This window comes from Takifugu rubripes, chromosome 17, assembly GCF_901000725.2.
Source record: "Takifugu rubripes chromosome 17, fTakRub1.2, whole genome shotgun sequence".
In the NCBI taxonomy this organism is placed as follows: domain Eukaryota; kingdom Metazoa; phylum Chordata; class Actinopteri; order Tetraodontiformes; family Tetraodontidae; genus Takifugu; species Takifugu rubripes.
In genome coordinates, this window is record NC_042301.1 from 9,736,511 (window position 1) to 9,752,869 (window position 16,359).

The 16,359-nt window shown below is 46.7% G+C and overlaps 1 protein-coding gene across 6 annotated transcripts; it reads right to left on the reverse strand.

The window, feature by feature from the left end:
• Positions 1-636: 636 nt before the first annotated feature.
• nacc1b (nucleus accumbens associated 1, BEN and BTB (POZ) domain containing b) lies at positions 637-15,254 on the reverse strand. Of its 6 annotated transcripts, none has more exons than XM_029850135.1 (8): positions 15,062-15,254; positions 8,722-8,872; positions 7,877-8,119; positions 7,292-7,501; positions 6,753-7,212; positions 6,347-6,644; positions 6,094-6,191; positions 637-6,019 (listed from the first exon to the last, which is right to left on the reverse strand). In XM_029850135.1, exons 2-8 carry the CDS (start codon positions 8,845-8,847, stop codon positions 5,694-5,696), a joined length of 1,761 nt encoding a protein of 586 aa, XP_029705995.1. In that variant the 5' UTR covers positions 8,848-8,872; positions 15,062-15,254; the 3' UTR covers positions 637-5,693. The 6 variants fall into 6 exon arrangements, with proteins under 6 accessions (XP_029705995.1, XP_029705996.1, XP_011611040.1 ...); XM_029850136.1 differs by lacking the exon at positions 15,062-15,254 and adding an exon at positions 14,138-14,321; XM_011612738.2 differs by lacking the exon at positions 15,062-15,254 and adding an exon at positions 14,133-14,320.
• Positions 15,255-16,359: the final 1,105 nt, after the last annotated feature.

A 16,359-nucleotide genomic window follows, 5' to 3' on the forward strand; every position in this document is an offset into this window, starting at 1 on the left:
TCTCAAAGATTATCTCTCTCTCCCCCGTCACTTTAGTGGGTCGACAGCCAAAGCAAAGATCAGGAGTGCAAAAAGGATCGTCATGGACAAACGAGTCAAAGCGTTTTTGTTTAAAAACAGCTGCGGTGCTCTTTTCTCTCAGCCACTTTCAATCTGCTGATTTTTATTTGTTGGCCACTTTAGCCCGCGTGCTGTGGCTGATTTGGCAGGTTTTTGTGTCTTGTGTCGCGGTTGTGGAAATTTGCAGCAGAAGCTTCATTCTGCCCATAAGGTGCTCCGATAAACAGTGATCGAGACTGATTACAATCGTTGGTTGGGTAGGATCACTGACTGTGCCCCCTGGTGGAACTTGATGGATACTGCAGGCTGAGCCCCCCGACTTCTGATGTGCAGTAAACGTGTTCACCACTGGGAGGTGCTAAACAGACAAAAACATTCAAGCAACAGTAGCTTATTTGTAGAGGCTGGTTGGAGAACCAGGTCAAGTAAACTCGCTTTGGGTTCATTTTTCTAAAGAAAAAAAAAAAAAAAAAAATTATATATATATATATATATATATATATATATATATATATATATATATATATATATATATATATATATATATATATATATATTCAATGGTCACAAGACAAATGATGGTCGTGTTTTCAGTAAGGTTTTTTTTTTTCTTAACGGACATTCAAGACGTTCAGTCTTAAAATGATGGAAGAACAGCAGTTGTTCGCCTTGACCGTCTGTCCATCCGCCCAACCCCGATCTTGCCTTGACAGAAGCTGCAGTTGAGTAAACCAACATCTGGTCCAGCATTAAAAGCCCCATCCCTCCCTTTAGCCCCTCGATCGTACAACATTCACAATGCAAAAATATGTGGTTCTCTTTCCCTAAACTATTTTACAGCTAACCATGACGTTTCATCAAAACATAACTTGGCATCTCTACGTACGGGTGTTAATGTTCAATTATTAGTAGCATGTGTCTTTTAAAATAAAAATGGAGGACTACAATACGCTAGCTCAAACATACAAAACAAAAGTACAAATGCAAAAGAATATCAAACATGTTTAAAATGAAAAAGTGTACAAAGCTAAAAGCAGGAAATCGTATCGCTTTAAAAAAAACACAGAAGCAAACATCTGGCCTGGCCCCGATCAACCTGTACTAGCAAAACTGTGCTCAGATGTAATTGTCCCATGGGGCAGAAGAGTGTTCGGTGCTCGACAAAAGATGTTCAGTAATGCTCAGCTCGCACGGCCATTAAAACAGGAAATGGGATTGGCCTCGTGACCGGAAATATCCACCTTTATGCTGTGCTTTTACTGTGAAACTCTCGATCCGAGACCACAGAGGAGGAAAGCAGAAATACAAATGTTTGGTCATAACTATATTGAATCAACTGTGCTGCTGAGTGGAAATACAGCGGCGCTCTTACAATCTTTACGCTCAAAGTCTTCCTGCCTCAAGTGGCATTTTAAACCCCTTTATTGTACAACACCGCCAACAGTCCACGACCAGAGTCCTAACGGTTCGCTTCCTGTCACACTACTGCAGGTCTGGTGCTGCACCTGTTCTGTGGATGACTTAAAACCTCAGAAACCCTCCTTTGAATGGGATATGCACTGATTTTGTTACATTAGCCACAATTTGCAAGCGTCCCTCCTCATCCCATCTCTCTGGAGTCAATCCCCCCTTTAAAACACCACGTAAAACAAACAAGTGCACAGGTATTCAACACGATGGCGCAGGGCCAGAGAGCCCATCAACTCCTCCTCTTCTTCGTCATTAACCCCCCCTCCCCTCCCCTTCACTCTTGTCTCTTTGTCTGGATTGTGGCTTCGCTCATGTGACAGCAGACTGCCGCAATGCCTCATCTGTCCTGGGAGATTCTTCACAAACACCTCACACACATATCGCACACGTACACACAACCCCCCCCCCCCCCCCCCCCCCCTTCCCATGTCTACGATGACATATTATTCCATCTCTTCCTGATTTGGTCACATTTTCAGCGTCAGTCGATTAGATTCATGATTTCTCATCATGTCACCCGTCAGTCATCAAAGTCTGGCCTTCCTAAACAATCATCTCATTTCTTTACATGCATGCATACACACACACACACACACACACACACACACGGCAGTAAACACGAAAGCCATAACTGGACAACAGTTTCTCCTACCAGAGAGGAGGGGTGCACATTCATGTGCCTGCTCAGATGCACCTACACCCATTGCTTTGCATATTCACACACACATTCACTCACACACTCTCACACACACCCATTCACACACACACGTTGTAAACCCTGTTCAAATGTGTGCAATGTATTCTGTGAAGAAAAGAGTGGACAGATGTGTATAGAAACAAATGGAAATGATGGACAGAAACGCACACAGATATGAGCCGAAAATTGACGTAAACAAAGACAATAGAAAACAGACGAGGGAAGAATTCCACACAGAGTGGAACTGCGTGCGTGTTGACATGTTGCCATTCATACGGACAAATCTGGGTGTTAACAGTGTTGTCACGACATTTTGGCACATCTCATCACCTTTAATGGACTTTGAGGGAATTATATATAGTTTATTTCTGATGACGAAATTTTATTTTACTTTTAAATGAATCATGGTAGGTGACATGTCCAGATTTGATACGCCACAGATGTTACGTAGACACCGTTAATGGATATGTGACCCTGCAGTCATTGTGTGTGTGTGTGTGTGTGTGCGCTTGTGCCAGACATAAAACAGCCACTCATTTCAAACTCTGCGTGCACCCACCCACCGCTCACACAGACCTTGCAGATCCGGGCACCCAAACCACCCACGCACAGCGACAGACATGCGCACTCGCAGCGTTAAGTCAGACACACACGTATGCAGCACATAGATCGAGACGCAGACCTGGTCTAGCATGGGCATGCGCATCACACACACACACACACACACACACACACGCTGTCAAAGGCTCTTTCCAGTGAGGAGGCAGGCATTAACATGCCATAAATGGAGATGGAGGAAAGCAGGCAGAAGGGAAATGCATACATTAATGTGTGTGCTCTCTCTCTCTCTCTCCCTCACACACACACATTAAAAATACACCCACGTATTGTGTTTGCTTACAGATGCACACAAAGCCTTCAGGAACAGCCAGCAAACCCTCCCCGCACAAACACGTGTGCGTAGCTGTACATGTAAGCAGACATTCATCCCAATACCCTCATCACCCCTCCCTCTAAGGAGTCTTCTAAAACCAGCATTTTTTTTTATTTTTAAAAAAGAGGAATCAGAAATGTGCAAATTGTCTCCTAGATCATCTACCCCTCCCCAAGTCTATTCACTTTCCTCCCCCCCCTCACCTCTTTCCTCAGCCTCCACGGATTGTACCACGTACTCAGAAATGAGGGTGGGATACCGCTCGCCCCCCCATTCGGCCTTATGATTGTAGGACCTTTAGGTGCTTGTCTTTCTTTGACTGATAGCCTTTTTTTTTTTTTTTTTAAATAATTAAATTAAGATTCTACAAAAAGGTAAAAACATAAAAAAACCATGTAAACATCATTCAGGTGGGCAAAAACATTTTTATAAGACTGATCTCAGAACGAGTTCAGTTAGACGCCATCATCAAGGCGCTTTTGGTTCTTTATTGGGTCATTCCTGCTTTTCACGTAAGGGATGGTTTACTGTGTGTGTGTCTGTGTGTGTGTGTGTGTGTGTGAGAGAGACATGGACCAGTTCATCGCAGGGGTCAAACCCATTTCTAAAACCCATTACAATTATAAGGTGCTCGATCTTCAAAAGGAGGGAAACAGATGTGTGAAGACGACAAGAACGTCATCTAGAAAACTGTAGAAAATAGGGGCTTAAAGATTCGTTTGAATTTCACGTGTGGGAAAAGGCGTGAAAGCAGGTCTTACACTACAGATGTGTACACAACTCGATTATCATCAGAAGAATAATAAGAACGTTTACACCTGCTGCTGCCTCCCTACACTGCATCACACCCATCACAGACGCTACCATGATTTTTCCCATTGATCTCAGCGATTGGATAATGAGGCTAAATTCTGAGGCTCCAAATTGAGGGAAGATGGTTCATGGTTTAATCAGCCCACAGAAAAAGTCTGGTTCTGATCTGATTGGGCCATCTTGCGCATCTTCTCTTAACAAAAACATTTTCATTACATAAGGGCACTAATAAAGAAAAGACCTGAACCCCAAACAGCTGCTGGTAATCGCTGTTTGATTAATAAGCTGTGGTTGTACTGAAATAAAAGCGGCCATAAACTGGACTTTACATCTACGTGACACCAAACGGGCCCATGGTGTCGAACAGTTAGCGAGACAGACGCTCCCCTAACCACTGGGAAATGGCGTTGCGTTAAGAGACCTGTCCTGGCCCACCTGGCACCAGATCTAACCCTCCAGACTGTGCGAGTGCATTCAGCTGCGGTCTGAAGGCCAACATGCAACATTGTTCATTCTATGCTCTGCAAGAATCGTATGTGACCTCATGAAACCTCCTGGACAGGTTCCTGTGCCAACATTCAGCAGCTTTTTAGCATCTGGTCAAATTCTCTCTCTCTCTCTCTGTGTGTGTCTGTGTCTGTGTGTGGAGCCAGAGGACACTTGTGCAGCTTCCTGGCACAACTGCAAATATTCTTAGTGAAAACAATTTAAACATGAGCGGAGAACAATAGAACGCTGCGTTCTCTCTCGCACACAAACACACCGTTCCTACGCTCCCAGGAAGCAACTCCGTTTGTCTTCTCATTAAAAAAAGAAAAACTGTAATAAACACATATAAATGGGAATTAAGAGAGTATTTTTCTTTTCACTACTTTTCACTGATTTTTTTTCCAGGCAAAGCTTGCCTTCTCTTTCTGAAAGGTACAAAAACAGTTTGATTGTACTCAGACCACAGGAAAAATAAAACAGTGCATTTATCACAGCTAACTCTGACCTTCGCCTGCAGGTTTCCTCCCCTTTCAGAGGCTTGGCAAAAAAAAAAAAACATTTAATAAACTTTGAAACAAAGACAGAATTGAGAATGATCTTTTCTTTTGGGCCATAAATTGTGGGTGGCTGGGGGTCCACCTCAGGCTGCACCACTCATAATTCTCCACTGGGTTGGGGCAGGAAAATCCTAAATCATCGATTAGCCTTTTCATTTCGAAACCCTGACCTCATCGACCCGCTCGCTTTCAGCAAAGCTGATGCTTCTACACGTATACATTCAATATGAAAACAACAGTGTTGGTGGTTCGGGGAAGGAGATACGATGTTCTCCCAATAGGACTACAACTCCCCAAACCCCCCGCCCCCCCAAGAACATTTGTGATTGGCTGCGGTTGGAAAAGGGCTTCAGAGAAAGAATGCAAAAACATTTAAAAAAGGCTAAAACTACCAGTTATGAAAGGCTGCAGAGGAACAAAGATGAGATGGTGGGGGGCCCCCCCCATCATTCATCCCTCTGCTTTCTTTCTCCTATCCTCCAAACTACCATTATCAGAAAAGAAAGAGGCATTCTGGATAGCAGTAAGACAAGGAATGAACCAAAAAACAGGTAGAAAAGAAGAATCCCAAAACAGCGAACGGGACAAATTCTCATCACAGCCCCAACAGCCACGGAAATGTCACCCCTCCCTCCGTCAATCCGTTCATTCATGTTTCTGTCCCATCACTCACTCAAAACAAAGTGCTTCCATCTGCGCCAACGCTCTGGAGGGCATCTGCCGGCGTAGCTCCGCCCCTGGCTTCACCATTGTTGGCTGCTGCCTCTGCCACAGCCTCCAGGGAGGTGGGGTCAAAGCCTTGCTCCGCCCCCAGCGCATCCGCTTCCATCTTGACGCTGTCTGCGAGGAAGGCGGAGTACGCGTCACTGTCGGCCATCAGCAGTTTGAGTTTGGGGATCCAGCTCTTGCGGACGACGCGGCGTGCGTTGGTGCACATGTCGGCCGCAATGGCGTTCATCTCACTCTCCTTGAAGCTTGGCGCGAAGTTCTGGCAATAAACTGGAGGAAGAAAAAGAGGTGAAAACATAGAAAAAACAAACAATGAACCAAAGAAAGCAGCGTGGGTCTCTCACATTTGACGGCGTGTAGCACTCTGTTGTCCAGAGGTTTACGGCTGGGGTCATTGGTTGACGAGCGGATGCCGGTGCCGCAACTGTTGGCAAGAGTGCTCCTGAAGGACAAACCCATTAAATCAGTAATTAGGGATTGTTCATTTTACATCAAAAGATCACGGCCCCCCCTACATCAGCCTCTGGGGGGGGGGGTTTCAGAACAAAACTGACTTTATTTACAGTCTGCTTCCCAAACACGCTATGAGACACCGACCTGTCAAAGAAGGCGGCCAGCAGGCGTCTGAGCAGCACTTTGTGGCGCGTGCCAGCGCTGACGTGGCAGTTCATGAGCTGGGCGCGAGAGATGAAGACGGAGGTGCCGCTCACCAGCTCCAGCTTCTCTGCCGGGTCGCCCTCTTCGTACAGCTTTGGGTGGCAGCGGTTCCCGATTTGGCTTATGAGCTCAGCGGGAAGTGACGCCAGGTCCTGCCGGGAACGCCCGCCTCTGCCCCCCCGCCCGCCGCCCGAGTCTTGGCCCAGGTCTGGGAGCGCCTCCACCCGCTCCCCGACCACTGAGGAGGAAAGATCAGTTCAGAAGACTTATCGCAACATGAATGAAGTGAGTGTTCCCAGATGACCCTGAACGGCACTGATGCGTTTGTGTGCCGTGGGAACTTTACCTGCAGCGCTGGCGTTCAGCATGCTGTACATGGTGTACATATTGCAGATTTGTCTGTACTGCTCCTCAGCGCTGTCATCCGCTACGTCGTCTTCTTCCTCGTCGTCGTGGTAACTGATTGGCGAGTCGCTGGTGTACATGCTGAGAGTTCCCGGGCTGGTGCCTTCGGGGGTGCCGCCATTGTTGCCGTTATTGTTGTTGTGGTTGCTGTTGAGTCCGGCTGCTCCCACTGTAGTGCCCCCGCCCACGCCGGTGCTGGTGGGCACTGGTCCACGGCCAGAGGCGTCAGGGTTATTGTTATTGTTGGACAAGGATGACGACGAAGAGGAGGAGTAGCGTGCAGCTTTCCTCATGCTGGCTCCCCCGCCTCCTCCTGAACCCCCCCCTCCATCACGACTGCCCCCTTCCCACAGCCGTTTGGCCACAGGGGTGCAGACCACCGAATAGGGAGAGGCTTCCTGCTGAGGAACAATAGGTTATCACTCATCTTCTCTTCTACGTCAGTAATTTGGACACCATTTACACAGCGGTTGCGCTCACCTGCTGTGGCTGAGGGGTGGTGGCAGTCTGTTCCGTCTTCACTTTGGACACCAACGGGAGGGGCGTCAAACATGGGGTGGGTCGCGTTGCTGCTGTGCCGCCAATGCCCATCCCACCTCCACCCACAGTCTGAGTGACGGGGCTCTGAGGCTCAGATGTCGGGGTCTCCTCGTTGTGGAGACCCTGGGAATCGCAGCTTGGGGATGAGACCTGGAGATGAGGTTACATTTTCATTGTTCGGAGTGTTTTTCGGTTGACTCAAGCCATTTAAAAAATCCGGTCACTTCCTTTAACGGAACAAGGACAGACCTTTAGCTTGTGGGTCATAAATGTGTCGCATTTACTGTGTCTGGGAGAACCGTGGAAGGGCCTTTCATGAATTTCTCAACACATTAACATGCAGATTTATGCAGTGAAACAAAGCAACATTTAACCACATCATCTGCAACTACCAAGGGAATCTTTTTGTGGTTAATATGATGTTTCAATTATTTTTCAGGCAGCGCAAAAGAGGAAGAGAAGCCCTGAAAGTGTCACCCAGCAGGTGATGTAGAGAACAAAAACACCCCCCACTGGGAGTTTTACCTTGAGGAAAAACTCTGTTCCCTTCTCCATGATCTGCTGGATCTGGAGGAAGCCCGCCGTGTACATGAGGAGGAACTGGTCCCCGACGTTCATGCTGAGACGTCCCGTGTAGCAGAAAGCCAGGATCTGCTGGAAGCTCTGCGGCTGCACGGCTGGGGGCAGCTCCACCACTGAGCTCTTCCCCCCAGCATTAAACAGATCCCGGAAGTAGGAGCTGCTGGCTGCCAGCACGGCACGGTGGGCCTGGGGGGTAAACAGCAGGGGAAGCATGTCACACCACCGCATGCACAAAGTGTGATTTTGAACCAAAAAGCAGTTAAATGTCTCCCCCCCAACTATGTTTACATCTAAAATGCAGTGGGTGTAAAACCAAAAATATACTCTACGGTGTGGAGGGAGAATGGAAAATTGATAAACTGATGCTTACAGCAGAAAGCAGGATCTACTTGTTGCGTCTTAATCGATAGCTCAGGACTAAAATCCTGCTGAGGTAATGATCATGGCCTCAGCACAGCCCTCAGAACCGGGTGGGCAGGATAATGAGGAGGATGGGATTGGTTATGGATCTGGGTCCATTATGAAAAATCTCATCATGGTCCAACATCAAAGCACTTTGGTAGCCACAAGTGTTCATTGGGGCGAATACTGAATCGCTAAAGAATGCATGACATGATAACTGACCAATGGCTAAATAATGGAGATCTTAAGGCAAAATCTCTCAGACCCCAATTAATCCAGTGCAGCTGTGGGGTAACCAATAGCAGGTGACTGCACGCACACCAGTAAGTTTCAGTTTCAGGGTAAGTTTCAGAAATCATTCCTTCAATAGGTAACCAAACTCTGACCTTGAAGGCGTGTCCCTTGACGACCACCGAGACGTCGCAGTAGAGGCCCTGCAGCCGCTGCTCGTTCAGACACTCCAGGATGTTGTTGCCAAAGTTGGGGATCGCCATCTGCAGCGTCTGAGCCATAACGCTCTGCCCAGCACCACAGGGTCTGAGTGGAGATACACAGGAAGAGGTCAGAGGTCAGGGCAGAGGACCACCGTCTAAAGGGCGGAGGACAGGATGAAGAAAATGGCGGTAAACATCTGTTAAATGAGCCGTTATATAAACCATCTTTCCCGTGTTTTCATCACATCTAATTGTCATTTCTGACCTATTTTCTGACTGTCTTTCTCAGTCAAAGCACCAGCTCTTACATAACTCCTCCACTTTACTCCGTAAAGAAAAACCTGTCCTGTATTTTACCACCACAGAGAAGCCAGAAGACAAAAATGGATACGGACATTTAACATACACATTCACCCAAATGACACGTTTCAATCCGTCATGCCTCCGCATCCATTTCCTTACAAAAACCCGGTTCTCAATAAAAGGTGACAGGACAATGTTGTCATATATTGACACTGCAAGTCAGCAGCAACAGCAAATATATTTAGTTCCCTCACGGTCGCCGACAAAAATTGTGCAATTGGCTGATTCTAGGGTATCAATGTTACAAACGTAGATCCTGGAGGCGTGGCTAAGGGAGCATGAAGCATTGTTTTCATGCCTGATTTGATCCAGGATACATCATGCTTAAAAGATCTCCTGATCCTCCAGACAGGTGTGGAGAATCCCCACATCTGGTTCTCCCCTCGGGTGCACACATGACAGCGGGGAAGCAGGCGGAATTCTGCGATAAGAAAAAGGTCAGAACTGAGGCAGCAGCACAACCATCATGTCGTGTTCTCATCTAGGGGTTGTCTGACAACAGAAATATGGCCTGAAGTGTTCATGGAACCTCCAAACCAGGTCTGCCCCTCTCTAGAACCATCCCATAAAACGTAAGTGGTCATGCCGACCTGACTTTGTGTTGAAGCAACTTTCCACTGTTGCTTGAAGTCATAGCCGGAGGTCATTAACAGTGGCAACCGCGTCATTGTTCACGTGTGAATTCATCATAAACTGCCACTCTGTATGAGTCACAGCCATTTTCCACAACAACAGTGTGCCTCATTACAGAGGTTTATTTTATTTATTTTTTTAAAGCTGTTGCAGTGGAAAGAGAGCAAGAGAGGCTCAGGTTTCAGAAGGAAGGAATTAAAAAATGAGTCAAAATCATGATAAAACAGGTTCATTCTAAACAGGGGTGGACATTTGTAAACCAGACATAAAAAACATCATAAACAACATAAAGTCAATAAATATCCAATATAACGGCAGCGCCACGTGCCCTAATCCCTAAGAGGCGTTAATTGCCTCCATTCACCCCTTGCTATCAACCCAAAAAAAAAAAAAGGATAAACCAGATGATAAAAATAAATAAAGCAATATCTGAATATTCACACTGGGAAGAAAAGAACAAAACTCTGCAGCCAACCAGAGAAAAATCAGCATCTTAGCATTTTCGGTGTCCCGGAGGAAAATGTAAACCCTGCACATTTTATCATCCCCGTCAGCAGCCCAGCAACAAACCTTCTTTATTCACACCACTCAATCACCAGAGAGAAGAGACAAAGAAACAAACTGCGGTTTCAAACCCTCAACAGGCATTAGGCCTGTACTCAGAGACACCGACCACCAGGAAACAGCCAAGTCAGCCTTTTTTCAGCCGCCTTACTACAGCCGAGAATTTAACCAGATAATCTATCTGTCTCAAATTAAACACCAAGTTTCAACTAAACAACCAACCGGTGTCATCAGAATTATACAATATGAGGGGGCAGCAACTTATCGTAGTCATGCCAACGGGCAAAAGAAGGCCAAACTGAAAAAAAGCTACCTTATAGCCAACCATCACCTTGAGAAAACATTCTTTTGAACTCGCGCAGCATAAAGAATGCGAGTAGAAGTGAGAGTCTACAAATCGAACCATTAAATTTTCAGGATTAACTGCCAATATGGGTCTACCTGTAGGTGGTCCGGTTGCTGCAGGGGCCCCATGTCTTCACATTACCAAACTTTTAATAAATTACAACAAACTAAAGGCGGAATTATCAGCTTTACTTTCACACCTGAAGATGTCATGGTTAAGAGGATGCCAGAGACAAGAGAACATGGTGGAACAGCACGAGACCGCTAACAAATGCAGAGGTGTGTCCAGAAACAGCAACTGCCTTAGGTAGCAGAGGCTTGAAATCCAATCGGGTGCGAAAGCCGGATATTTGTTTACGGTTTCAGGGAAATTAGCAGGTGAGGGTTAAAATGCGGACTTTAGCATCTCGGCCACAATGAGCAATGCAAATAATTTCTTTCCAATAACTGCAGCACTGGGGGAAAGAAAGTTGCTCCTCTGTGAGCAATAAGAGACAGTTGCTATGAAGGGAAACACACATGCTGATGAATACACACAAAGGTAAAATAAAGAACTCCAAAGCAGCAGAGCTCCAGCAGGAACGACTGGAAGCAGTTTATCATGATTCATTTTATATATTTATGGTTGTCAGGAATTTAGGCTGGAAGAGACACAGTTTATCTATTTAAATCCCCAAGATGGCTTCTTCTAAAGCGTTTACAATAAATGCTCCAGATTCAACCCTGCACTAGTTCACCACACAATTACGGATAAACCAATCCCGGTTATCTTTATTTCGGCATGAGCCTAATAGCGGGCAGCCTCATCGTTGTTTACATGCGTCGGAATGTTCAATTCATTTGGCAGCAACAACCTGGCCAAAAAAACAATTAAGGCTACAGGCGACTAATTGGATTAAGAGCACTTTGAACAATTGGATCTGAATAACTTTAATATCAAAACACTATTAGAGCCAGTTCGTTTTTTCCATTTGTTTTCTGAAAAATCAATAATGTTTTGACGTAACTAAATCCTTGTCTGGCCGAAATCGTACCTTCACACATTAATGTGCCCCCACATCTCGTGTGGACGTGAGGCAATCGATGTGCGCAGCATTAACGTAATTATTATTCAGCAAGAGCAAAATCTTCTCCGTCCACAATGGGTTTGCATTCATTACTTCTAATTTAATTAGACTATCATGATGTCACTTGTGAGTTGGTTCCAGTGTTGGACGGAGAACAATCAACGTTCCGGATCTACACAATATAGTGCTGAAACTTCCCCCTTCTACAAAACTCCAAAACCCACGATCGTCCCTCCGTAGCACCACGGACACCAACAGTAGACGACTAGCGTCTGTTTCCAAGAGTGAGGACATGCAATGGCATGAATGATAAGCAGGCGGTTGCTGGGGCAGTTTGTGTGAACAACATCCCCGATAATTCACAGAGGAAAAAAAAACAGACTGATTCTGGTGCTACGTTTCCTGACTGGGCCGCAGTGCTGAGCTCCAATGTGTCACCCAAGGATCAGCCGTCAGACGCTTTTACTCCTCATGGGTCAGAGGTCACAACAACTTCCAGGAAACATAACAGGGGAGGTCATTCACACCACTTGACCCCTGACCTGCAGAACCCCCCCTGCCACGTGCCCCATTATGTGCTGCTGCGATGGATGGAGCTGGTCCTCTGCAGCCTTCCAGATTCACCCTCAATGTCGACAGCTCAGGTTTGCACCTGAAAGAACCTCCATATTTCAGCCATCACCAAAATGCCAGCCAGTCACGTGATTACCGTAATCAACCTGATGTCACATAATCGATGAAGGCAACCACTTCATCAATACTTGGGCAGGTCTATAATGGCAACATCAATCACATTATAAATAATCAGTTTCCTGGATGGGGGGTTAAAGGTGGCCTGTTAGCAAGTAGCGGGCTAAAGCTAAGGCTAACATAAGTAAAGAGTTAATCTATTCATCGAAATGATAAACAATGATAAAATCAAATAAATAAATTCCAGCCTAATGTGACATTTAGTTTAAAGCGTTCCAAAAGGGAGGAAAAAAAATGTACATTTAGCGACACACGTGGGCAGAGAGCCCCTAAATTACGGCTTGATTGTAGCCTCCCTTGGACGCAGCCGGAGCTGAAACTTCAAAAACGACATTTCCACACATCAATTAAGCAGGAATTAATCTCACATCAGAGTCTGTCCGAGCCGAAATCGGCTCGGTTACCGCCGCCCGAAGCAGCAGGAGGCGCCGGCAGAGGTGCAATCGGCACGGCAGCGAGCTCTCGGTGCCCCCGCCGTGTGCCAGCCGCGGTGCCCGCTCGGATTTGCGTGTCCTCGGCTGGCCCGGGTCGGTGTGCGTGCGTACGTTCAGCGGAGGGGGGTAGGAACCATCCAGCGGGGGGAGAGAGGACAAAAAGGGAAAGCTCTTGGTTCTCCACTCGCCTTTTTAGCCTGATTTCACCCCTGGCACGCACGCACACGTCGGTCGTCTGAGCCAGCGGGGACACGAAATCATCCACAGAAATAGTCGTAAGGAGATAAAATATTCAGCAGTTCGGCGGTTTTCCTTCCTTCCGTGTCGGAGCGCTACGATGCCCGTTTAAACCCAATTCTTTACCCTCTCATCGAGACGATGGCAGCAGCCGACACGGGACGGACACGCGATGTTCCCCCTCCAAAATGTCGCTTATGATATGTCGCTGCGAATAAATTACTTATTAACCATTAAATGCCCGCAGACTCGAGAATCCACACGGCCCAACTCTTCGTTATAAAGGTTTTATTCGGCTAAAGGAGAGGGACGACGCGGTCTAGAGGAGCGGGGGGCAACTCGAGTTCTCCATCTTTGGCCGACATCAACAGGTCATCCTGGGACACAAATGCGCTGCAACTGTGGGCCAGACAGACGGATGGATCCGGCATGGCGAGAGCAGCGAGGAGGGGAGAAGAAAGTATGGGGCCGGCTGGGTAATCTTAACCCGTTTACCGACAGGAGACGGTCATGCTGGGTGAATCAGCGAACGTCTACACTTTACAAATAGAGAATCTTAGCAGAAAAACAGATTCTTTCCCGAAAGCCTCAGCACTTTGTTAACCGTTAAAGTTCTGGAATGCCGGGGAGAAGAACGGGGGACTGAAGTCCCACACCGAGGGAGGAGGAGGAGGAGGGGGGGGCAGCCCGCAGCAACGAGCGAGCGAAGTCGGTGAAGTGGTTAAAGTTTGGTCCGCTCCTGCGAGCCCATCCCCCATAACTTCACCTCCCCTGTCCACAAAAAAACACAATAAAACAACAATGGCCCAACTCCGCTGTGGAGGACTCAAAACCATCCGAATTCCAATTCAAGGAGGCACCCCCACCACACCAAACATGCCCGCATTTACAGTGACGAGCCCGGACAACCGACCGAGGAGCCTCGCTGGTCGAAGCCGAACGCTGTCCTCGGTGACCCGGTCGCACTCACCTCACCCCTCCGCTGTGTTCCTGCTGAATGGTCTTTCAATGGAGACTGAGCAGCCTGGTGTCTCCCTCCGCCGCGCTACAGGCAGCCCCGCATTGTAACTGTACGCTGTGATCCCGCAGCCTTTACGTGCACGCAATACGCGCACGTGCGCGTGTGCGATGCGGGGCACGCACTTCACAGGGGAGAAGATGAACACAGAGCCATCGAGGGAGGGAGGGGGTGTGAAGAAGGAGGGTGCTGAAGCGCGGAGCGGGGAACTATTTTTTTTGACTCTCCCAGGAGTTGCAGACAGATCACAGAGCAACTGATCGACCAGACAGGTGGACAGACAGGTAGACAGACAGACGGACGGCAGGGGGTGTGGTGGGGGACCAATTACTGCGACCATTAGCCCCACACCCCCCTGTAACTGGGGGTAACAATGGCAATGACAAACTTAAACTGAGATGGACAATTAGACTAGATAGATAGACAGATAGATAGATAGATAGATAGATAGATAGATAGATAGATAGATAGATAGATAGATAGATAGATAGATAGATAGATAGATAGACATGGATCATACATCTGTAGGAAATCCAAAGCTCACTTTAAATTATTTTCTATAACCTCGTTAAGTTTATAGCTCGAGTTATGGCATAAACCTTGAGTTTATTGCACATGGAAATATTGTTTTATGCTATGTTTTTTTATTGTGTAATCTCCATATTATGAAATATAAATTTTGTTTTAGCCATTTCCCCACCGTCTGCATGAGACAGAAGCTACGGAGCGGCAGGGTCTCAGCAGTAATCAGATTACAGGTACAGAAGTAACGGATCGCAGGTTGGATGCAGGTAGACAGGCAGCGTCCCCAACCGACCCGACGACTGTCTGAGCCCCACCCACCACCAGCAGCCCACCACCTATTCCATAACAGAACTCACCACACGCCAGTGTCTTCTCCCTCGGCTGTCAGCGACTGTCGACGCGTACTGGTTCGATCCTGCCGTCCTGATGTGCGTGATGGTGAGTCTAGACTCAGGGCAGGTGAGCCCTGCGGGGCCTCCAGGCGCTGCGCACACTGAATACTAAACAGGATGAGACTGCATTCAAGCACGGCGCTGCGCTCCGCGCTCCCTCTCCCTGTCATACCAAATACTATTAACTCTACAATTCTCCTGTGTCAGATGTATAGCGGCGCGCTCTCTGGGCGTTCACTGTCACAGCGCCCCCATCCAGATGTGCAGGTGAACGCGCAGCCAGATGAGGCTGATTTTAATAATCTCCATCACGAATAACACAAATCCAGGTCTCACTTTATCATAACTAGATAGATAGATAGATAGATAGATAGATAGATAGATAGATAGATAGATAGATAGATAGATAGATAGATAGACAGACAGAGCACTGCAGTGCTCAACAAAATCACAAAATTGCAGTGGAGAGCAGTTATACAACGTGTAATATTGTGAGTATATTTATCCTAGAGTCAGCCAACAGAAAACCAATCCTCAGCTTAACTTGAATGTGTTCATTTTAAATACAAATACTATTTCCTATTGAAATGACAAAATGGTGCATTTTCCACACATAATCTTGGGACACAAGCAACCAGCTCCACAAATATAGAAGAATGATGGTAAATAAATGCCAAAAAAACAATGAAAAGGGGAGGGTGCACAAACTAAAAATAGCGCAGTCATATGAAAACAATGAGTAAATATAGTTTCACGTGTGATGTGTATGTAAATATTCACAGATCCGAGTGTGTGACTGCCTATCATGACTCGCTTTATCAGCCAGTGTGACCCTGCTGCAGGTTTACAGGGTGGAGAAATACTCGCTCAAACGTATACATATTCTATTACACGCAGATATACTGATGTCACACACAAACACACCACAATAAATATTCCACCAGCTTGCCTCATAATCATCTCCGAACGAATAAATATATGCATAAATTACCTCTGAAGTAATTGTGTCCTTGACACTGGGTGTAAGACCTTTTATTTGGTGTCCTTAAGCAGCATTACAACAAATTACGACACTGCATGTTAAAGTGTCCTTAATTCACTTTTCCTGTAAATAGCTCTGCATTGACCTACTGCGACATTGATGGCTAAGGTCATTGTTTTTCATCTGGACGAACCACAGTTCCTTGGATACAATGCTTAGTTCGCGGGCTATGTTTAGCGTTTTCATCGGAATGCATCACCAACTTCAAATACGCTGAGAT

Excerpts from the sequence above, each read along its gene's own strand:
- nacc1b (XM_029850133.1), bottom strand. Across the intron at positions 6,192-6,346 it reads CTGGCCGCCTTCTTTGACAG|GAGCACTCTTGCCAACAGTT; the intron begins GTCGGTGTCTCA and ends TTTGTCCTTCAG. Across the intron at positions 6,020-6,093 it reads AGTGCTACACGCCGTCAAAT|TTTATTGCCAGAACTTCGCG; the intron begins GTGAGAGACCCA and ends TTCTTCCTCCAG.